This window comes from Octopus bimaculoides, chromosome 7, assembly GCF_046866305.1.
Source record: "Octopus bimaculoides isolate indiv1 chromosome 7, ASM4686630v1, whole genome shotgun sequence".
In the NCBI taxonomy this organism is placed as follows: domain Eukaryota; kingdom Metazoa; phylum Mollusca; class Cephalopoda; order Octopoda; family Octopodidae; genus Octopus; species Octopus bimaculoides.
Genome location: NC_142934.1, coordinates 98,319,915 through 98,344,914, shown reverse-complemented (window position 1 = coordinate 98,344,914; position 25,000 = coordinate 98,319,915). Strand labels below are relative to the sequence as shown.

Genomic DNA, 25,000 nt, shown 5'->3' with positions numbered 1-25,000 from the left:
CCTTTTTAGGTAAAATCATACAAATATTCTATAATTATAAATATAATTATAATCAAGGGTCAGCTAATTACTTTGTCACACACCATGTGGATTCATTATTTTTTCTTTTTGCCTATGTAAAAAAGTGTGTTACTGTCTGGAAGATCTTTATGGTAGCAGAAAAGGCATTTTAACTCCTATTTCTAAATTCGATGCATGGCAAAGCTGACCCCTGATTATAATTATGTTTATAATTATAGAATATCTTACTTTGAAATTGTATGGATAATACTATACTAAATTCTGGTACTTCAACTTAAGTACCATATTCACCTAAATCTCTCTCTCTCTATATATACAGATACACATATAAATATATATATATATATATAAATATAAATATATATATATATATATATATATATATATATATACACACATAAATATATATATATATATATATATATATATATATGCAGATACACACACACACACACACATATATATATATATATACACATATATATGTACAGAGGGAGAGAGCGATGTGTTTGTCCCCCATCACCACTTGCCAACTGGTATTGGTGTGGCTACAGCCCTATAACGTAGTGGTTTGGCAAAAGGGACTGATAGAATAAGAACCAGGCTTAAAAAAAAAATAAATGATGGTGTTGATAAGTTTGACTAACAATTCCCCAAGGTAATGCCCCAGTTCGGCTGTTCACTATTGACCGAAACAAGCAAAAAATAAATAAGAATACATATATAGATAGATATATAGCTTTTACATTCTTCCACGGGTCATATGGAATTTTGATGAGACGGATTTTCTACTTCCTGTCACCAACCCTCACACCTGTTTTCAAGCAAGGTAATATTTTCTCATAGCTAGACATGTTTTTTTTTATGAAAGACTGGAAACAAGCAACCTCAATTTACTTGTTTGACGGATGCATGACGTGATGTCTAGACAAGGGCATGCACAAGTACTTACACATAACTGAAAATGGAGAGAAGGTGATGAGGTGTCAGGCTGTATTATCATGGTGCAAGCGGGTGAATGTGAGTAGTATGGGGGTGGGGGTGCAGAAGAACAGGTGATAGTGATAGAGGCTGATTAACAGGAAAGTTCACAGGAGTGTGAGGTTAGTGATATATGATTAGAGATAAGAAATATAGTGATATATATGATGCAGTAAGCAGCAAACAGGGGAAGGGCTAAGGTCAGGGACGTGGAGATGATAATTGGCAGCACAAAAAGGCAAAAAAACAAAGTGGGGTGGAGAACAGCATTGTAGCAAAACCCATATAAATGATAAATAGAGAGATGCTGTGAAATGTGGGTGAGAGGTAGGGGTACTTAGTGACAAGGGTGAAGATCAGGGGTATGTTGGACTGAATAAATACATATATATATATATATATATATATGAGAGAGAGAGAGAGAGAATGACAAACAGTGGTGGTGGGGAGGTCAGTTGCTGATGTAAGATTATATTCAATAGTGATGTGAGTTGATATTGAGAATGCGAGGAGGGTATCATGGGGAGGTGGCTCGAAGGAGAGGGGAAACTGGTAGCACAAAAGTGTGGGGATGAAATATGTGCATCTCATTTCTCATGTAATTATAATTACAGCAGATAAGAAATTGCGGATCTTTTTTAAAACGGGGGCCACATTTTTCATTAACGAAACACTTTGAAACTTGGAACACTGGTAGAATGTGTCATATAAAATATCTTTTTCTCTTAGGGATTTCTTTTTTTTTTAAGAAGACTAAGTTATTCCATGTTAAAGTTGTCGTATTTCTGTAATTTCAACCAATCACTGACGTCCATTCAGCCGATATACATTAAATGCCGACTACATAAACAAACGATTCTGAAACAATTCTATCGGTGTTAGGGTTAGGGTTAGGGTTAGGGTTAGGGTAAAACAGCAAATTTAAAAAGAAAAAAGCAAATGAAACGAAGAAAAAAAAAAGAAAATGAAAAAAGCAAATTTAAAATGAAAAAAGCAAATAAGACGAAGCTATGGCTTAATCAGCCAAAGGAGTAAATGTAAACAACTGAATACTTGTCAGTGATTGGTTGAAATTATCGAAATAAGACAATTTTTTTACATGAAATAAATTCGAATACAAAAATATTTTTCTGTTCTATAACACAAAATAGATAAGTATACGAAGTTTGAAAGTCTTTCGGTACCAAAAACACTACGTAAAACATTAATGAAAAATGTGGCCCCCGTTTTAAAAAAGATCCGAAATTGCTGTAGTTAGAAGGGTGATGGAGGAATGAGTGTTGGGAAGATGGGTTGTGGAGACATAGAGAAAACAATGGGCTTATGCTTCATTGGATGTAAGCATCAGACTGCATGTACAACAAAGTAAAAATGTGTTGAGAGAAAAATTAGGCATAAGAGGAATCATATGTAGTTTGCAAGAGGAGAGACTGTGCTGGATTAGAATAGTTGTGTAAAGAAGTGTCAGTTGCTTAATATAAATGGAATTTGTGGAAAAACAGAAACTCAAGAAGACATAGAATGAAGTAGTGAAGGATGACCTCAAAGTGTTGAGCCTCATGGAAGAGATGACAAAGGACCAAGATGCCTGGCATTTTACTGCCCTCAAGGAAACCCATTCATCTTGACAAAAATGAAATCCTAAAAGCATTGTTTATGTCTATATACTCATTTGGTTCTGCTCTTGCAACTATTCTGTCCTTGTCAGGCCTTCATCGTCTCTCATTTTCATAACACCCATACCTTCACTATTCAAACTACAGCTATAATCATTTGAGAACAGGATATGCATCATCACCCTGGCATATCTGCTGCCAGTAGCCTCCCTCCTGCCCCCACTTATTATAGCCATCCCTACATGTTTCTGACCCCCATCTCTCTCTCTCTCTCTGCCACTCTTTAGATTTCTGGTAGTTCTGACAATTTCTGGTCTATGTTGATGGTTGCCTTTTGGGTCAGGTATAAATCATAGATAACTCTGATGTCCTGTATTTTTAAACTGACATTTTCTAAAGAGGTGATGAGCTTTCTGAGGTGTACACAGTCAAATGTCTAGACACAATATCTGAAACCAATAAAATAAGCAACCAGTCAAGCATTGGGGTTGATGTGACTAACTCCCTTCAGCAAACTGTTGACCTAGTCTCAAAATTCTAAGCAATTTCTATTATTATCATTGTTGCTGGTGCATGTCCAGTTATTTTATCCTCAGAATAAGTAATATTTTGCATCCCCCTACATGGTGATATTGTTCTCTTGCAGTTCTCTGTTGAAACATATCCTACTTTGTTCTTCTGAAAGTTTTTGATGAAGATCATGCTGTCTCTCAGCATCTACTTACCAAAATAGTTGTCTTTGTCCTTTGATATAGCGTACATTACTTCATACACTGCAACACAGTTTTCTGTTCTCTGTGCATGACCGATTGTTCAATTATAAAAAGAGTTTCTTAAAAATGGCTGTATAAAAATAATCATTGAGCTGTTTTTCTGAAGTTATGAAATGGAAGAAACTGAGTGCTTGTGAATCTAAGTTGCTTGTGCATTTGGAGAGAGATCAAGGTAAAAATTGTGATGGATAGACAGATACAGACACACATACACTAATACAGAGATACATAGGTTGATAGATAGCTATGTAGATAGGTAGCTTGAAACACATGAAGACAGACAGATAAATGTGTGTGCACGTGCGCACACACACACACACACACACACACACACACACAACACACATACACATACACACAGATAGATAGTTACATGGATAAACAAATAGATCTTGAAAAATAAACAATGGAAAACAAATGCTTATATTTAAGTTTTCTTCAGAAAAATTTATGTATGGAAATTCATACTTTTTTTTTTCCATGTCATAATAAATTAGCTCAATATGTTAACTTATGGTTTTAATGATCATGTTGAGAAATATATGTGTGTATCTGTGTACATATATCATCATCATCATCTTCATCATTTAATGTCTACTTACCATGCTAGCATGGGTGGGATGATTTGACAAGGAATGGGCAAGCTGCAGGGCTGCATTGAGCTCCAATGTCATCTTTGGCATGCTTTGCATGGCTGGATGTCCTTCCTAGTACTAACCATTTTACAGAGTGTACTGGGTGCTTTTTTTCATGCCACTAGCACTAGTGAGGTTGCCATGTAACTTGCAAGAAGAAGTAAGCTCCCACTACTGAGAAGTATTTGGGAGGGGAAGGTGGCGGTAAGTAATTGTATGCCATGTGTTGAAAGGGTAAAATATGATAAAGGGACAAGCACAGATGTCTTGATATAGAGGAGATAAGCAGAAGATAGTGATGGAGTGCTAGAGCGAACTCTCAAGGAACAAGAAGGTGAGCATAAGAGAACACAAAGATGGATCATAGAAGAGGACAAGAGAAGTGGATGCTTTCATAAGAGTGTAAGGAGGGAGTAAACTGGTGGAGGTAGGGGTTAGTGTAGTGAGTAATGAACAAGGATGAGGGTGCAGATGATGGGGAACACTAGTATGCAGAGGGATAAGGAGCGACTCAGCAGTAATAAATAGTATAACGATGTGCAAGCAAGGTGTAGAAGCTGTGGAGAGGAAAATATATATATATATATTAGGTTGTTTCACATGAAATGTCGTATTTTTAATTACTTGTTATTTCAGTCATTTAAAAACTCAGTTATGTATACCTTGCATTTAATCCTGACTCTTTTTCTTTCCCAACAATATTGGTATACAAAATTCATACCCACAGACCTTATGAAAATGATAACAACCAAACTATGTTGAGTGATTTTCTTGTATGAGTAAAAACTGGGTCACTCTGCCACAGAATCTCTATCAAGCAGGACTTTGGTAATGGTTTTGTTGACATTAGAACTGCTCAGAGATGGTTCCAAAGCTGTCGTTCAGGAGATGATAGTCTTGAAAATAAACCAAAGGGTAGGCCAAAGTCAGTTATTCGGCATGAAGGATTAAATGTTTTGGTTGAACAAAATCCAAGAACAAAGGTTTGTAAACTTTCATCAAAACTCCAAACATCTTGCGCAACTGTTTTTGGACACCTGTAAAAATTTGGAAAAGTCAAAAAAATGGATAGGTTTGTTTCATATCAACTGAGTGCTCCTTATTACTTTCTTGACTGGAATTTTTGCAACAAGGAAAAACATTGTATTGCCAAGAAATTGATTGTAAACATGAAAATAGTGAATAGAGATGGCCCAATTTTGCTCCATGATAATGCACGTCCTCACACTCCTCAAGCTACGGTCCAAAAGTTGCAAAGCCTAAATTATGAGATTTTGCAACATTTACATCAATGAAGGTTCTAACTTTTCACTAAATGTAATCAAACATATAACATATAGTAGATAATATAAGTGTGTCTTCAAACAGGGACATTTTTGACAGAACAGCTCTTCTCTATAATAGAAGTAGTTTTAATGATAAGCATAAGTATATTGAACCTACCGCAGGACATAACATACTAAGTAGCAGGAAAGTCATATAGTTCAATGCACTGTATACAGGGTGCGTAAGATATTTGAGGATAGATTTATGTTTATAAAAAAAAAACAGATATATAATAACAAATAATAACTTTATTTATCAAAAAATGCCATGAGGATAAAAATAAACCTTCTTTTCTATAATGTTATTCAATAAAGCCACCTTCAGCTTCAATAACTGCTTCTATATGAGATCTAAATCATCTACATGCTCGAATCAAGTGGTCCTGGTTCCTTTTGGACATTATTCTAACTATGGCAGCTTTCATAGAATCTTTGGTGTTATGAGTGTGTTCATTGACCTCTCTCTCAACAACACTCTATGTGTAATAGTCCAATGGATTGAAATCTGGAGAATTAGGAGGCCAAATGTTAGGGATTATGTGATTATGAAAATTTTCAGCCATCCATTTCTGTGTTACTAGAGCCATGTGTGACAGTGCAGAGTCTTATTGAAACACATATGGCCTTCCGTTGCATACGCTGTCTATCCAGGGCTTAACAATCATTTCTAGGACCTCAATGTAGTCAGCAGAGTTAACTCTAAGGCCTTGTGGAAAGAAGTAAGGAGGTATCACATGTCCTTCATTGCTGACAACCCCTAAAACCACGACAGTTGCAGGAAATTTTGTATGCGTAACACTTTGAACTTCAGAAGGGTCAGCACATAACCATCTGTCATTTCTTCTGTTAACTTTTTGATCTTGGTCGAAGTTTTTCTTGTTTGAGAAAAACCAAATCAAATCTTCTGCTGGATTTTTCAGTTTGTTTAAGAGCCTTTTAGATCTGATGTAGTGATTTTCTTTTGCTTTCTCTGTCAAATTGACCTTTCCTCATCATATAAGACTTATATCTGATGTCTTCATGGACAATATTTCTGACTTCCTTCTGACACATGGACATCTTTTTCAATTAACCCCATGGACTTTCTGGGATTGTAATCAATGGTCTGTTGAACTTGCTGGATAAATTCAGGTATTCTGATGATTTCAAAGCATTTAGAATGCTATTTATGCTTTGACACTAGTGATACGTTTCCCTCTTCAGTCTCTATCTCCTTACAAATTTTGTTGACAAAAAAATCTGACAACTTTTAAAACTCAAGATATTTCTAAATCACTATGCTCTGCCTTTATACTCACAATAACAGCATGCCTCTTCATTTCTTGAGTAAGCTGAGAGTCTGCCATTAATATTTTCTGAAACAAAGATAATACAGAGTTAGCAAAAAATGCAGCAGTGACCCCAGAAAGGTATGTCCTCAAATACCTTATGCACCCTGTACTTTAAATGTGTCTGTTAACATAGCTAGGTACTTCCTGACTTAATCAGAGTGCACTTCCTACCATACGTAGCAAAAGTTCTCATCAGAATTCAATTATAGTTAGCTCTAGTTTTGTGGGAAATATCAAATTCTTAATTATAACAGTAGTAAGATACTGTACATATCAATCTCTGAATGAATGCAACTGTAGGGACCTAGCTGGCTATCCACTTCAGTAACTAATGCATTTTGAAGGAGTACTTATAGATCAAATGTTCAACTAAATGACAGTATAGACAAAATATATATCAGGTTGATGGAAAATTCATTTAGGATCCAATTCACTCATAAGCATGCATTGAGGAACAGGAACAAATGCACCTCCACTTCACTGTCAAAATACATCTGGCAGCTGAAAAACTGGGATTCAGAAACATTCCATTAAGTGGAGCATAGCTGTGAAGTCAAAGGCATAAAAGACTTAGCACAATATGCAACTTGTGTGTTTCAGAAAATCTAAAAATTCTCATTCAACCTGCTAACATTCTAAAGCTGAAGGGAGGGATATGGCTGCACAAAGAAAGTTTAAACTGCAATCATATAAACATATACTTTTCTGGAGGAATTCCACCTCAAGCTCGATAATGTCCATTGGCCTAAGTCATTAACACATACTATCATTATTTTCCTTTTAATTTAATTTTAATTTGATTTTAATATTGTCAGTTGAAAATGATAGTCCATAAAGCTTTCAACATGATTTAGTCCTGATGGAATATGAAATAATTTACAGCTTGAGAGTTCTTTAAGACAATTATATATTGGTGACATTAGGCACAGACATGGCCTTGTGGTTAATAAGCTTGCTTCAGAATCACATGGCTTAAGGTTCATTCTCACTATGTGGTACTGCTGGCTGGTGTCTTCTACTATAGTCACAAGCTGATCAATACCTTATAAGTGAATTGGAGGATAGAAACTGTAAGCTCATTGTGTGTGCATGTGCATACAAGTGTTTGTGTTTTCTCCTCTTGTCTTGTGTCTTCTCATTGTCTTGTTAATTGAAAATAATGGCATCATTTATTTACAATCTTCCATGAAAACATGTCTGGCCATTGAGCTGTTTGTTGTTCAGATGACTAGGGGAATATATAACTTTGCTTGGAAATAGGTGAAGGATGGCAACAAGAAGAGCATCCACCCATAGAAAATCTATCTCAACAAGCTTACTCTGAACTATGCAAGCAAAGAAAATGGTACCAATCCTTCTGATATCAATCAGCCTGAAACCGTCCTTGTTTCTATGTTACAAATTCTCTTTTTAAGTGATCTAAATTAAAATTGTACATCAAAATTCCATGTCAATTTATATTCCAAACATCAGCTTAATAATGAAGTTAATTTACTAAATTCTTCATTATTTTCAAGATTAATTGAAACAAAGTCAGTGCATGCTGACAGGAATAAGGTTACAAAAGGAGGCAGAAACATTGATGATAATATAATAATCTTAAAGACAAGATCTTTCAGGCTGTCAGTAGTTTTATATTCAGTTATAACTAAATCTTACTGGAACTCTTATAGACCACCATCATCACCACCACCACCACCACTTGGCAATTATATTAATACTAGCTGGCCCCATGCCATAAAAAATGACGGCTAATTGTAGTAATTTATATATGAATAAGGACAAAAGATAGAATATGGATGGTAATTCAAATTAATACACTTGTCAATGTTATCTAGTGATTGTCTTCTGAGATGTGACATCAATCATCGTTTGTTACTGAAAGAATGCTGGTTCACACATACAAACATTCACATCCCATTGTACATGCATGCAGATACATACATATACTCACACAGGGTTGAAACGCTGTTTGATATTTCTTTTTAGTGTTGAATGTTCACCATCCCACTTCTATTGCACACACACACACACACACACATCCCTTTTATATACACACGCATATACTCACACAGAGTTGAAATGCTGTTTGATTTTCTTTTTTCACTGTAGAATTTCCATCATCCCACTACCGAGTTTGCCATCATCCCTTCCTTCCTTATTCATCTATCACCTCTTCTTTTCTCATTCATATGTTGTGATGGAGAAAGACACAAGAGTATTATTATAGTAGATTAAAAGGTAGACAAAATATTGTGACTAAGATTCTAAGTGTCCATTGTCAGAAATGTGACTATAATAATTTAGTAGCCTTGACAAAGTGGTATTTTAGGTGTTTGCATAATCAGCACTTAAATGTTTTTCTTATGCTGAGACTGGAAAATCTGTGGAATATCAAACAGTTAGAACTTGACTGAAGCCCAAAAGAGCATAACGAACTGACATATGGTATTATTAAATATAAATTAATTCATATAATTGAACCTTTCGATTCTACACAGTCTAACAATCTTGCCATAAACTAAACACAAACTAGTGGCCCATAATATCATACAATAAATAACATCAATGCTGACTGTAATATAGAGTAGCACCATTAAAACTAATAGAAAGCAACTAGAATTGTGTGTGTGTGTGTGTTGAGATTCCTGAAGAGTAAAAATTGGCAGTGAGTTGGCAGCATCATTAGTATCATCATCATCATCATCGTCGTTTAACGTCCGCTTTCCATGCTAGCATGGGTTGGACGATTTGATTGAGGACTGGTGAAACCGGATGGCAACACCAGGCTCCAATCTAATTTGGCAGAGTTTCTACAGCTGGATGCCCTTCCTAACGCCAACCACTCAGAGGTAGAACAAATTGCTTTGTGGTATTTGTTTCAGCTTTCTCCTTTCAAATCCTGTCAAGGTCAATTTTGCTTTTTATCATTTCAGGGTCAGTAAAATAAAATAACATTCTAGATTGGTGGATTAGCAGAAATGGCAAAACATTGGATAAAATGACATGCTGGATTTTATCCCCAGATCTTTGTGTTCTGGGTTCTTGGGTTGTTGGCTTTATGTGCTTCCTGTGTTAACACTACTACTAGGTCTTAGGGTGTCTTTAGCAAAGTTCAAGGAAGATAACTTCCTCTCTTACTCATACCAGTCTTAGAAGCCCTGAAAAATAGTCATAATCACTACATTTTCTTTACGAAGTTGTACATCCACCCAACAAAAGAGAGAGAGAGAGTGGGGAGCATTTCACATGGGTTTCTTTTTAATGTTTTTGTTTTTTTACTTGCTAAGTCTGGAGGATGGGACAGTGTCTATGACCCCTGCAAACTGCCTGTGAGGTACAGTCAGTATCATTAATGTCCCATTTAAACTGTTGCAGGAAAGGTTGGGAAAACAAGTAGGTCAGAGCTGAGTAGTGAAGTATGAGACCGAGTGGGTCTGAGGTGCTGAGATCATTCTAATAGTAACAGAAGAGACAATGTACCTTTGAGCCAGTGGCTGGGGTATGTTCATTAAAGATAGAATATCAGTCAGTTGAGTGACCCTTCTTGGATATGATCCAGAATGTCTGTGTCCATCACAGCAATACTGTCCCAGACATGGCCATAGTACTCTATTGTGGACCTCACTCGAGCTTTGTAGAATGTTAGCAGTTCTTAGGAGCTGAAATATTTTCTGGCCCTGAAGAAAAGGATCTAGTCTTTTTGATGCTGTCTCCTAGTTGTGCTAAAGATGTAGTGTTGTCAGGAGATATCCCCAAGAATTGTAGACGTACAGCATTTGGAGTTGTTGCAAGGACTCTGAGGGCTACACATGTTTAGATGAGATCTGGTATGTTTTTTTGATATGAATGTTGCTTGAGTTTTTCTCTTTTCTTGGTGGTGTTGTTAAAAGTGACATGGTTGGTATGGTCCCTTTGAAGGATGTTTTCAAGGTCTTGCACGTGGTTGATGCCTGACTAGGGTAAGGTGGAGAGGAAGGAAAGGTTGTGTTATTTGCATAAGAGTGAGTGCTGTAGGCTGTATCAGTAAGTAGATCATTGAGGTATAGAGAGTGAGAGACAAAACCAAACTCTGAAGAATGCTGGGGTTGATTGAGAGAGGAGCTGAAAGAGCTCCATCAATATTCAATGCAACAGTGTGATCTAGTAGAAAGTAGAGTTTTTGTAGGAAATTCAACCATCTATGACATTTGCATGAAATGGATGGTTGAAGACGTTGCTAAAATCTAGAGCAACAACATTGTTTTCATCAGATTTTTCTTAAAGCAAGTACACATTGGTGATTAGGTCTCCATTGCACCTGGCTCTTTGGAAGCCATGATAGTGGTCATTCAGGAGTGGCAAGGATTCAAGGTGTTGGAAAACTTCATTGTTAATGGTTGTTTCCATTCCTTTGGACATGCTAGAAGTGAGAGCAATGAGGCAATACTTGGTTGGGTCAAAGAGGTTGTTTTCCTTTGGAATACGACCCACTGAATGGTTTCCAAATGCTAGTGTATGTCTCCATAGAGTATGGGAGATTAAAGAGTTTGGTGAGTATAGGACTAAGTTTTGGCATTGTTTAAATGTTATGGAAGGGACCATTTCAGGGTTGGTGGCCTTGTTTGTTTGAAGGAGCTGGGGTATTTTTGAATTTAGCATCTATGGGTATGTGGAATGTGGGGCAGGGGGAATGCTTATTGGAACAGAAGAGGGTAGATTTGGAGGGAATTGGCCAAAGGTATGGAGTGTGGAGTTAGATGCGAAGGATGCAGTGTAGTTGGGTGCTTTCTCTATGGGGGTATTGCTTATGAAACCAGTATTGTTTAGAAAAGGAAAAGAATTGGAGATCCTTTAGAGTAGGGATCAGAAGGCTCAGCTGCAGTTTGGGAGAGGAGAAAGCTTGAGAGCTGTGTGAATACCACCCAGTTTTGGGGAGTATGTAAAATTATCTAGTTGCTATGAGCTTTCTTTTTTTTTTTGCCCAAATAGCTACAGCAGGTGTGTAAGATTGTCTACTGTGCCATATTCTTTTTTTTACATCAACTGTGGCCGTTGCCAGTACTGCCTGACTGGCCCTCATGCTGGTGGCACGTAAAAGCACCCACTACACTCTCAGAGTGGTTGCTGTTAGGAAGGGCATCCAGCTGTAGAAGCTCTGCCAGATCAGATTGGAGCCGCTTTCTCTAATAGGTTGCTCTACCACTAAAAAGATCTGGTGATCTAAGCTGCAGATGGTGATGTTACCATTTGTAACTGAGCTGTCAGCAATGACATCACTGTCTGTGACTGGGCTGCAACTGATGACATTTATTGACATTTCCTATCAACAAATTGTCTGCTAGTTCTGTGCTTTCGAATTCGTCTGGAATTAAAATTCTTTTACCTAAAATGCAAGTGATGTTTGATGACGGGAAGAGCATCTGGCCATAAAGTTCCTGCCTCAAGTACCTCTCCATGCTATAGCTTAGAAAAAACAGATGTTGAACACGCACATGCACACACATTGTATGGCATTCATCAGTTCTTGTGGAGAGGGATAAAGAGCAACTTCTAAAATGATTGTAGACTCCCATCCTGCAGTCTCAGCTGATATCTCACATAAACATACACATGTCCATATGCATATACACACACACACAAATATATGAAATACACATCACTCCACACAGTGCACACGCTTGGTTACTTGTATACATACGCGCACATGCTTCCATACACACATACAGAGGTCCATGCATATGCACACACACACACACACACACACACACACACATAATCCCACCCATATATACACACATCTATATGCACACATACACATACACACCAGTACATGAAACACATCATTCCACAAAATGTACACACTAGGTTACTTATATAAACACACACACACACACACACAAAGGTCCACATAATTTTAAGCTCGCCCACACATACATATGCACTCACATACACACACGCACTTGTGCACCCTAGTTCAGTTGGGTCCCATTATTAACTCCCTTTCTTCCAGCCATTTGATCTTGTTGAACCCCATACATTTTTTCTTTCTCCGTTTTTTTTCTTTTTTTCTTTTTGTTTTTTTTGTTCTCCATTTTTTCCCCTCTCAATCCTTTCTTTCAAAGAGCATAGGCTCGAAACGTCAAAGACTTTTCCACTCTTCCCAAGTTTTGAACTAATACACCTGCTTGTTGTTCTTTCACCTGTGTTTGTCTTTTGCTTTTTGTAAATTTGAACTATATCTATATATATATACATATATATATATATATATATTTCAAATCTTTAAAATCTTTATTATAATGATCAGTAGAAACCACCTGGAGGAGATTCTTCTACTAGTCTGTCTGTCTCTCTGCAGTTTTGTAGAACAAACCTAAAAGTACCCAATATAATGGGATTTTATAGAATCTGATATAAGTGTGTAATATATGTGATAAACAGGATTACACACCCAACTTAAAAGTTCCATGCAATCAACCTTATACTCATTCTTAGTAGTAGATTGAGTACAGTGGACTATAACATCCATTGCACAAAACCTTTACATTTGAATATATGTAATACTGCTTAAATACTGGTTTCTAGCACTTGTACTAAACAGCACATTTTGGAGTGAGGGTATGACTGGTTAAATTGACCCCAGTATTTGAATGATACTTTATTTTATCAACCTTGGAATGACAAAAGGCAGGATTTGAAGCTTGAGTGATGTTCTAACAATTCTGGAGACCCACTGTCCTAATATACTGGTTTCTAATTTTGGCACAAGGCCAGCAATTTTAGGAGTTGGGGGATGGTTGATTACATTGGTCCTACTACTCAGCTGGTACTTATTTTGTTAACCCCATAAGGATGAAATCAAAGTTGATCTCAGTGGAATTTGAACTTGAATCTGAAGAGCCAGAAGAAATGTCACTCAGCACTTTGATGTGCTTATCAATCTTGCCAGCTCACTGCCTCATTATTCTTAAATATTACAAATACATACATACATACACGTTTATATTTTAAATGATTGATATGGAAGACAGAGTGCACTGGAAGCTTTATTAAGTTTTATGTTTATATATATATATATGTATGTAGGTGTGTGTGAATGAATAACTGATGACTGTTCATCCATCTTCAAGGAAGGCCATCACAGACTATTAGAAGAATTGTATTTTTGGCAGTAGCTTTTTAGGCCTGTTAGCCTCCTACATGCATTTTGGTACACTTCTACCTTCTCACTCCTGCTTTTTCAGGAAATTACACCTCAACATTTTCTGTAGTAAAAAAAAAAACAAAGGCAGGAGAAGAGACCCCCAGCCCATGCCTCCTGTTTCTATTTATTTTACTTACCCAAACTTATTTTGCTGTTGAGTGGTGGGTTGGAACAGATTAATTTGCTTAGCAACGATTATCTGCTTTTCTTTTACCACCCACCCACCCACACAACCAACCAACCAACCAACCCTACAACTTCCTCAACCTCATTGGTTATTGATTAAATGCAATTTGGGAAGCTGCTGCTTTTGTTGTTCCTTGACTGTGTGTCTACGTTGTATTGTGTGTGTATGTGTGTGCGTGTGATAGTTTCATAATGTTTCTTTAAGGCTGATTTTCCATTTTTATTAGCAGTTTTATAGCAGTATTATTTTTTTTTCCTCCAAGTTGTTTTCCAGAATAACTAACTCATTCGTTCAAAATTCCTTTTCTTGTGTCTTTTTCCTTTCTTCTTTGTTATCCTTTCGTTTTTAACCTCATTTTAAGTATCTCCCTTCATTTCCTCGCATTCCATTATCTTCTATGACACTGCAGGTTTATTCTTCTTCACAGCCCACTGCCAAAAACTAAGGTTTCTGTGATTTCTCACTGCTACCATAGTTGTAGTAACGTAGTTATCTATTTTGGACTTTCCTAATTCTAGTCGATATGTATGTATGTATGTAGTCGTTGTAGCGTTGTGTCGACTATGATTGAACAAAGGCATTTAAACGACGATCATTTTTTTTATTACCAACAATGCACACTGAATTAAATTTTTATTTAAAGGGTCTATTCGAGGGAAATTTAGTTGCTATTTCTTGCAGTTCGAACGACTACGTAGAGGCTTACTCGTTGATACTTAGTGTTCTGCAATGTAACACTGTAGTTTATTGGTGTTATGTTTAGCATTTTCAATCAATCCTAATCGAGAGAGGTTTATGATCAAAAACATTCCGGTTGTGACCATTCTGTACTTTCGAAATTTTCCGGACCTTTCTTTTTAAAAATAGTGGTTTGTGTGATTTTAGTGAAATTGACCGCTATTTCTAGCAGGTCAATCGATCATGTGAAGTTGGCTTGTTTGACGTAGTGCTGTATTACTTGCTTTTCAGTAGGGTTGTAACTGTTTAACCCCGAGTCGACCTTGATCAAGCAGACTTATAATTAGACATTCCACTCATGACTATCCTGTCTCTTACTCAAACATAATAACACATCCTAGATTACATTATCCATTGTGTCTCTCTTCATTAAGCTGACAGGTTGTAACTCGAGGGACATTTGGTAGCTATTTCTAGCTGGTTGACTAAACACGGAGCTCCCTTCTGGGCTCGAGTTTTCCATGATAATGTCACAGTGTGCAACATTCCAATGTTGTCATGCCGTGAACTTCTTTTTTTTAATCTTTTATTTGCACTACAGAGCAGTTTCATACAAGACGATTTCTCTGTGGACCGGAAGATCACGCGCATAACAAAGAAAACGCTATAAAATGCATAATATATCATTTAATTATTACATATATAATGCAATAGTCAATAAAATCTATTCTTTCTGTGTGTCGGTATCAATGATTCACTGCCCGGTGGTTTGGAACACCTGTGAAGAATGTGGAATATACTGATATTCTATCATAGCAATACAGCGTTGAATTGTTATGTAGTGTACTGTAATGTACTGATAGCGCTGTAGTGAAAGTAGCATAGCATTGTATTGGAAAAATGCAATGTTGTCATGTTGTGAAGTACAGTGTTCTGATACTGTGAGTGCAGAGACAGTCGGTCTGGGATATGTGTAGGGGTGCTGCAAGAGTATGTGTGTATGTGAGGGAAATGCTGCTAGTAAAGATTGAGGAGTATTTAAAAAATTTTTTACATGGTTTGAAGTGGGTTTATAAAAGCGAGCACAGAACACATCCGATAAATCTGTATTGTTTATCGATCAGAGTTTGTATGGATGTTATTAATACACCTCACCATCACAATATTTGATTTTTAAAATTTTGTTTCATTCATTACACTGCGACCATGCTGGGGCACCGCCTTGAAGGGGTCTAGTCCAAACAATTATTTTATTAAGTCTGATACTTATTCTATTGACTTCTTAGTCGAACTGTAAGGAGAATGTAAACAAACTAACACCAGTGAAACAGGGGCACCAGTTTTCATTTATGTTTTATGTAGTGTTTTTGGTACCGAAAGACTTTCAAACTTCGTATACTTATCTATTTTGTGTTATAGAACAGAAAAAAAATTTTGTATTCGAATTTATTTCATGTAAAAAATTGTCTTATTTCGATAATTTCAACCAATCACTGACAAGTATTCAGCTGTTTATACTTACTCCTTTGGCAGTTTAAGCGGTGTAAAGCGTATTTAATCTCCATTACTTCTGACATTTTGCAGAGAGGCAACACACGTGTGTTCGTTTTCCCTAACCCTAATTGACTTGCTCCTTCCCTCAAAAACCAGGCCTTGTGCCTATAATAGAAAGGTTTATTAGCTACTGCCAATATGCTTCAGCCATTTTTTGACAAGGAAATAATAATTTTATCACCGCCAGAATCGTTTCAGAATCGTTTGTTTACGTAGTCAGCACTTAATGAATTCGGCTGAATGGACGTCAGTCATTGGTTGAAATTACAGAAATACGATAACTTTAACATGAAATAACTTGCGATGTACGTTTTTTTGTTAAGAAGACTAAGAGAAAAAGATGTTTTATATGACACATTCTACCAGTGTCCCAAGTTTCAAAGTGTTTCGTTAAGAAAATACTGGTGCCCCCGTTTTGAACAAGATCCGAAACACACACACACACACACACACACACACACACAATGGGCTTCAACCTAGTTTTTGTCTACCGAATTCCCTCACAAGGTATTGGTCAGCCTGAGGCTAGAGTGGAAGACATGTACCTAAAATGCCATTGAATGGGACTGAACTTCAAACCACGTTTTACAAAGCAAGCTTCGTAACCACACAGCCATACCTGCATATCGATTTTTTTATTTTATATATTGACATGAGGTGACAGTACATACTTAGTGTTAATTTTATCAACATTAAAAGAACTTGAACTCAAAAAATACGATGAGGGACAAATCTAAATACTTCGATTAAATCAACTTATCTAAATTTCGAAAAATTGTTTTGTGTATGATTTGCACTAAAATACTTGTTAATTTTGCAATGCTCGTTCTAATCATTCCACTGGCTTGTTTTTTACCTTGGGATTCTGTTTTAACAATTCTGCCAACCCACTATTCTGTAATTACTTCTAACATAGGCACAAAACCACATATTTGAATTGAGGGTATTAGTCAATTCTTGTACTTGTTGCTAGTTTTTTTTTTTTTTTTTTTTTTTTACCAGCCTTTGAAGAGTATGAAAGGCGAAAATGTTGACCTTAGTAGGATTTGAACACAGAATGTAGAGAGAAGGGCAAATAGTATAGCACATTTTGACCAACAATGATTCTACCACTTCACCACCCTTAATAATAATCCTTTCTGCTATAGGTGCAAGGCCTGGATTTTTGTGGTGGGAGGAGGAGACAATCAATCACATAGACCCCAGTATGTGACTGGTACTTAATTTATCAAACTCGAAAGGAGGAAAGGCAAAGTCAACCTCGGTGGAATTTGAACTCAGAATGTAGCAACAGTTGATATACTGCTAAGCATTTCACCTGGTGTGCTAAATCCTTTCTACTATGGCAAAAGGCTTGAAATTTTGGGGATGGGGGCCAGTCGATTTAACATCCTGAATTCTCAGACACTTATTGTCTGAATGAAACAAACCCAGAATAGTCTTAAACAGGAATGAGGAACCTTTTACCTGAAGGTAATATTTAACCTGCATTCAGATTTGAAATTGTTAGCTGATAAAATTTTAAAATGCTCATGAGAAAGAGGGTTAAGCCTGAAGTTCAAAGCAGTTATTTAGTATAAGTTACACATCTATTGATATAAGTTACACATCTATGATTTGCAGAATTAAAGATTATTATTTTTCTCAGCACTCCTACAGGTATTCTGGTTCTCCTGTTCTCTTTTTACCTCACAAGTTACTTTGTATTCTCACTAATGTCTGTGGTATGGAAAAAAAAAGCACCCAGTACACACTGTAAAGTGGTTGGCATGAGGAAGGGTATCCAGTTGTAGAAACCATGTCAAAGTTGACATTAGAGTTTGACACATCTCTGCAGCTTGCTGCATTCTGTTAAATTGTCCAACTCATGTCAGTATGGAAAATAGATGTTAAATGATGATGATGATTCTAAAGGTTTCTCAAATCACTGCTCTATGTGGTTTCTTGACCTACTGGAAATATGCTATTAATTAAATGTAATGTCTTAAAGAAAAACGAGAGACACATTGGATAATGTAGCTCTGGACATATTAAAAAGACATAATGACTGTTACTGGAATGCCTTTGTTCATAGTTCTGCTTGACCCTGGCTGACCTTGTGCTAAGCAACAACATTAGACACACATTCAGGGCTTGTACACTTCTTACAGATGTGAAATATCAACCTCTTGTGCAGGGTCTTCATTCTCCACATGGCCAAGACCACAAAAGTTTCTTCTTTAGAATTAAAACCTATTTCAGTCGAGAACAGCTTGTAACCCTTTAGTGCATCTCTTAACCTGTTAGGTCATATGGACACCTGTAAAAACTCTGTCTTTAAGTAGTGTATCTAGGGCATGTGGGCTTCATAAAGATTGTCCCAGTACAAACTATATCCATTTGTAAAGTTTAATGAGTATTATAAGGTGATAAAATTCTTAATATGACTGTTGATTAGTAAAAGACATTGAGGTCAATTTTACCTTTCATCTTCCTGTAGGAAATAGAGTAAGTATAAGTCTAATTTTAGTCCAATTGATTGTTCCTTCGGCTATAATATGGCTTTGTTCCTACGTTTGATATCAATAATAGTAACGTTATTTAAGGCAGCAAGCTGACAGAATCATTAGCATGCAAGGCAAAATGCTTGGTGGCGTTTCATCAATCTTTACATTCTGAGTTCAAATTCTGTCAAGATCCAACATTGCTTTTCATCCTTTCAGGGTCAATAAAATAAGTACCAGTTGAGCACTGGGGTCGATTTAATCAGCTTTGCTCTTTCCCTCAAAACCGATGGCCTTGTGCTGAAATTTGAAACCAATATTCTTTTCTACTCTAGGCACAAGGCCCAAAAATTTTGGGAGAGGGGACCACTCGGTTAGATCAACCCCAGTACGCAATTGGTACTTAATTTATTGACCCCGAAAGGATGAAAGGCAAAGTCGACCTCAGCAGAATTTGAACTCAGAATGTAAAGACAGACAAAATACTGCTAAGCATTTCGCCCAGCATGCTAATGTTTCTGCCAGCTCACCGCCTTAATTTGATACCAATATTACTAATGTTCTTACTGTTGTTACTACTATTGCACACAGTAGTACATATTTACAACTAGGTGGACTGGACCAGTTAAAGTTAAGCACTTGAGTGGCAGACATAATGCAGTGTTAGCGCTTTATCAAAAACCAGACATGTCTGACTTTGTGATACTACTTTCATAGCATGGATAATGTACCCATTTACCTGTCTTTTTTCTTCTTTTTTTACTGTCTGCCTGTCTATTTACATCCTCCTCTTTTGTATCTTAGTCTTTGCCCCCACAAAAACATCATCAATTCAGTGGGAAATCATCATTTTTTTGTAGCTTATCCATCTTCTACTCTTACACCAGTCTCTAATTCCTCCAAAATATACCCAGCTGATGCCTCTACTTGCTTTCCTACCTCCCCTCCACCTGTCAAAACTATGTTGTTACATTCCATACCTTGAACTAAATGTTCTCCTTATATTTTTTTCTCAGAACTATTTCCCTTTGGAAATTTCCAAACCTTTCCAAAGACACTACTAACTTGGATCTTATAATACTACATATACTTCATATGGAAGAAGTTTGCTTCCCAACCATATGGTTTGGGGTTCAGTCCCATTATGTGGCACTTTGGGCAAGTGTCTTTTACTATAGCCTTAGGCCAACCAAAGCCTTAAGTGGATTTCGTAGATGGAAATGGGAAGTAGTGTTTCATATATATATATATGTGTGTGTGTGTGTGTGTGTAGCTCTGTGGTAAGTAGCTTGCTTACCAGCCACATGGTTCCGGGTTCAGTCCCACAACATACGAATACTTACATATACAAATGTATACATACATATATATGCACGTATGCACACGACCAGTCTAGACAGGTCTTATTCAATTATATATGTGTGTGTGTATGTATATATATATGTGTGTGTGTGTGTGTGTGTATGTATATGTGTGTGTGTGTGTATATATATATATAGATAGATAGATAGATAGTGTCATTTCTTTTTTCTGGCTTTACAGTGTAAGCATGGCTGCTCCACTAGCAATGTGCACCAAAGAAGGATAAAGAGCAGTGATCTGAGATAATGGTGAACCAGTTCACCATTACCATCTCTTGAGCTTGCTGAATCTTCTTGTCAGCAGTGGAGGCTGACAGGTGTCTTGCTCCCTCTTCATGCGTCATTTTTGTCTGGCCATTTAAAACTTCTCAATCCACGCATACACACTTCTACGTGGTAGTGCACTGTCCCTGTATTGTGCTAACAGCCTCCAATGAATTTTGACACCTGACACACATTCCGACCAGAGAAATTGGATCATTTCTCTTTGTTCTTCTTTGGTGCACATTCCTAGTGGAGTGGCCATGCTTACACTATAAAGCCAGAATGAAAAATGGTGTGACCCGGCTTGAACTTCGATCATGTGACCACAATAGTACCGACTGCATGCACTGAAAGCAGTGTGACAATAACAAAGATACATTATGCCATAAGTGTGGATAATTTTTGACTTCTCATATATATATAGATGTATTTATATAGGCGCAGGAGTGGCTGTGTGGTAAGTAGCTTGCTTATCAACCACATGGTTCCAGGTTCAGTCATACTGCATGGCACCTTGGGCAAGTGTCTTCTACTATAGCCTCGGTCCAACCAAAGCCTTGTGAGTGGATTTGGTAGACGGAAACTGAAAGAAGCCTGTCATGTATATGTATATATACATGCGTGTTTGTGTGTCTGTGTTTGTCCTCCCAACATTGCTTGACAACCGAAGTTGGTGTGTTTACGTTCCCGTAACTTAGCGGTTTGACAAAAAGAACTCGATAGAATATGTACTGGGGCTTATAAAGAATAAGTTCTGAGGTCAATTTGTTTGACTAAAGGCGGTGCTCTAGCATGGCCACAGTCTGAAACAAATAGAAGAATATATACTCTCACACACTACCCATACACGTGTGTGTGTGTATTACTATTGCCTTTCCTTGACATCATCTGATAGACTTAGACAAGCGTCGCTGTCATACAAGCAGTGTCCTTAGTTTCCGATATTCTGTGAAAATATGTCTGGTCATGGAGAATTATTACCTTATTTGGAAACACATGATGGTTCGTAACAGGAAGTGCAACCAGCCATAGAAAATCCACCTCAACAAAGTCTGTCTGTCCCAAGCAATCATGGAAAAGTGAATGTTATGATGATGATGATGATTGTCCCTTTTCCTTGGAATAATGAATGGATCAATAGATTAATATAATTACTTGCCAGTTTCATATAACTGGGAAAGCAGCAACAATTGGTGGGGATGTGCTAAACAAAATGAGAATTTCCTCAGAAGAAGCACTACAATCATGATAAAATCTGTGGTGTCAAGTTCCAGAAAACTAGAGCTCTTCTGTTGCCGGAAATCATTGACAATCACAATGGTGTTAATGATGATAGTGATGATAGTGATGATGTCATTGCACTGGTTGTTATAATGGTAAGAGGGTCATATGAGAAATTAATACTTTGGAAATTGGTTTCTGTAATGGAAAATAGATTCTTGTTGAACTGATGTGGAACATATAACATAAACTAATTAGGAAACACTTGAAATAAGTGTCTGTGTATGTCAGAGAGAGAGAGAGAGAGAAAGAGAGAAAGGGAGTGTTCTAGTTTCATCAGGTGCATTTTCAGTTTACCTGACACTATTAAGGAAGTTATATTTAATGCTGGAGCATGTGGAAGAGATCATCTATATTTTTATCAAAGAGCTTTTATATTATTATTGTTGTTGTTGTTGTTGTTGTTAAGGCAGCAAGCTGGCAGAATCGTTAGTACGCTGGATGGAATGCTTAACGGTATTTCGCCAGTCACTGCATTCTGAGTTCAAATTCTGCCAAGGTCGACTTTGCCTTTCATCCTTTCAGGGTCGATAAATTAAGTACCAGTGAAACACTGGGGTTGATGTAATCGACTTAATCCTCTCCCACAAGCTACCCTTGTGGCAAAAATTTGAAATCAATATTGTCTTATCGTTATTGTGTGTCTTCATAGTACAACCGAGTACATATGTGTGCCTTGGGTTCATGCCTTGGGTTCATGCAGTGTTTTTACCTCTTGAAAAAAAAACACACATATTACACAGACTATTGAAAATACTCCATGTAATATGCATGTGTGCCTAGGTGTGCTTTTTTTTCTGTATGTTGTGTATGAATCTGAAGATTTAGATTATTGTATATTAGTTTCAAAGCTGCACTCCATGTAGTCTTTTATACTAGCTTCTGTGGAGGGATAATTGGGCCTGCAGCCCAAAATTTAAGAGAGCAATTATAATAAAGCATTTATTGGTACCCTACCAATATGGTATTATCCCACCAATATTGTATTATTTTAAATTCAGTTTAAATGAAAAACTTGTAAGATCACAAATTTTTGGAGTTCTTTTAAAATTTGAATTTTCAACTGTTAGCATACAACAAATCCTCATCCAGACCTGATCCCAATGCTGGATGTTCAAGAACCAAATGAATAGCAAATTTTCAATCCTGGGATCATCCTGATTTCAAAAAGGTATATGTCTATGTAGAGCAAATGTAGACTGAGATACAGGGGTCCCAGATGGATAGACAGAATTTTGCGCTTATTATTACAAATGCATAATTTTAAAATCCTTCTCAATCATTAGGTGGAATGTTTCTGTTTTCAGTCCCCACTTTCTGGTTATCATTATTTTCATGCATTTATAGTTTCCCCTCTGAATGATAGTGGTCAATGTCTGACATTCAATACTTATTTACTTGTATCTTCTGAGATCAAATCCAATTGGTGATGAGTGTACACTTTACTTTCAGGAGTTAAAAGAAGTAGTACCAATCATGTATTGATATTGATAAAAATCAACTGAGATTTCCGCTAATATTTTTGGTTTGGCAGAATCATTAACGAGCCTTACAGTTTTTATGCTCTTTATGTTCTGAATCCATAACTCATCAAGGTTAAATTTTCTTGTGATCTTTCTGGGTTGTTAAAATAAAATACCAGTCGAGCACGAGTGACCAAACTCAGGATCTCTTGATTGTAAAGCAGACTTCTTAACCATTCATCTGTATTTTCACCCATATTTTGTTACACACACTCTCTCTCTATCTCTCTCTCATATACATGCTATTATATATGCTTCCCTGTCAGAAAAAGCCACTTGAATGTGCATAACTGAAATATATTGTGATCTCTAACACTCATTATATAGATTAGAAATAAATCACTCTGTATCAGATGCCTGTCTGTTGCAGATGGATTTTCCTGCAGGAGAAAGTAACCTAAGGTCAGTAGGACAACAAAACATTCATGATATTGCACAGTTGTAGCTCTGCTTACTGCAGTCTGCTATACCATGCTGTAATACCTACTTAAGCCTCAAGACAATGTGGGAGCCTCCGCTCAGTTACTCAACCTGCTAGAAATAGCTGCTAAATTCCCCTTAAATCCTTCTCCATTGCCTACTTTGTTAGAAAAGGACGGACTCATTATATAATGTTGCCTTATGCCAAGTCTGGTAAAAAAATTGTCTTTTTATGTACCAATTTTAGAAACCATTATTATTTGTAAATATATTTGTGTTTGGCGTTAATGGTTCTCTCTGTTGCTGCTGTGTCTTGCACTTTTGTGCATTCCTTTAGGCAACAAAAAGAAGTGTCACCTAAATGAATGCTCTAAAGTGAGAAACCCACAGGAAAAATATGAGCTTTGAATGAATAAATACACTCTTTTACACTTATTGATTATCCTCTCTGCTGTTTCTACATCAAAAGATATATCCATCTCTAAATTCAATACCTCTGTGCAAACATCATCTGCCCTTATCCCACTCACCTGTTTCTCTGTTCCCAATACCCTTCACCTTAACATTCACCCTCTTGTACATTGAAATATGTCCTGATATCTTATCACCACCATCTTCTCTCTTTTTCTAACTGGAGGAGCCGTGTATCTTTTCTGCAGCAAGACACCTGTTCTTATCCCTCTATCATATTCTTGCTTGTCAACACCTGGCATAACCCACCTTTATATTACACACCCCTCAATCAAGGGGTCTTGCAAACTACTTGGTAACCTCACTGGTGCCACATAAAAAAGCACTTCGTACACTCTGTAAAATGGTTGACATTAGGAAGGGCATACAGCCATAGAAACCATGTTAAAACAGATACTAGAGTTTGACACAGTCCTCTTACTTGTCAGACACTGTCAAACCATCCAATCCATGCCAGCTTGGAATCCAGATGCAAAATGAGGAGGAGGAGGAGGATTGTAAGATTTTGAACTATTTGAATAATCTTTGTAATGATTTTCTTTATCTTTTTATCATTGCAGGACGAGACCCACGGACTATAGAACGGGCCAACCTACTTAACGTGTCCAAATTAATTATCAAGGAACTGATTGACTCCTCATTATCTCATGGTCGAATGCTAGATGATGACCATGTACCTCTGCAACAGTTCTTTGTTGTTCTAGAACATGTTCTTCGACATGGACTCAAACGTAAGTCACCTTTATGTGTTCTTCCCATTTTGCCTCTTAATTTCATGTTTTCTTTATCTTTGTCTCTTTTTCATTTTTTAAATGCATTATTTTTTTTTGTTCTCTTCCTTCTATTTCTTTTCGGTTCTCTTTTTCTAATCAGTATGTTATCGCTGTTGAATAATAATAATAACAATCAT

General features: G+C 36.8%; 1 protein-coding gene across 19 annotated transcripts in view; it reads left to right on the top strand.

Moving 5' to 3' along the window:
• LOC106868839 (RUN and FYVE domain-containing protein 2) overlaps positions 1-25,000 on the top strand; it is a 247,450-nt gene that overhangs the window by 53,757 nt on the left and 168,693 nt on the right. For all 19 annotated transcript variants that reach the window (XM_089355727.1, XM_089355722.1, XM_089355730.1 and 16 more), the window contains exon 2: positions 24,651-24,821. In XM_089355727.1, the coding sequence (XP_089211853.1) occupies positions 24,651-24,821 (171 nt within the window). The remainder of the gene's footprint in view (positions 1-24,650; positions 24,822-25,000) is intronic.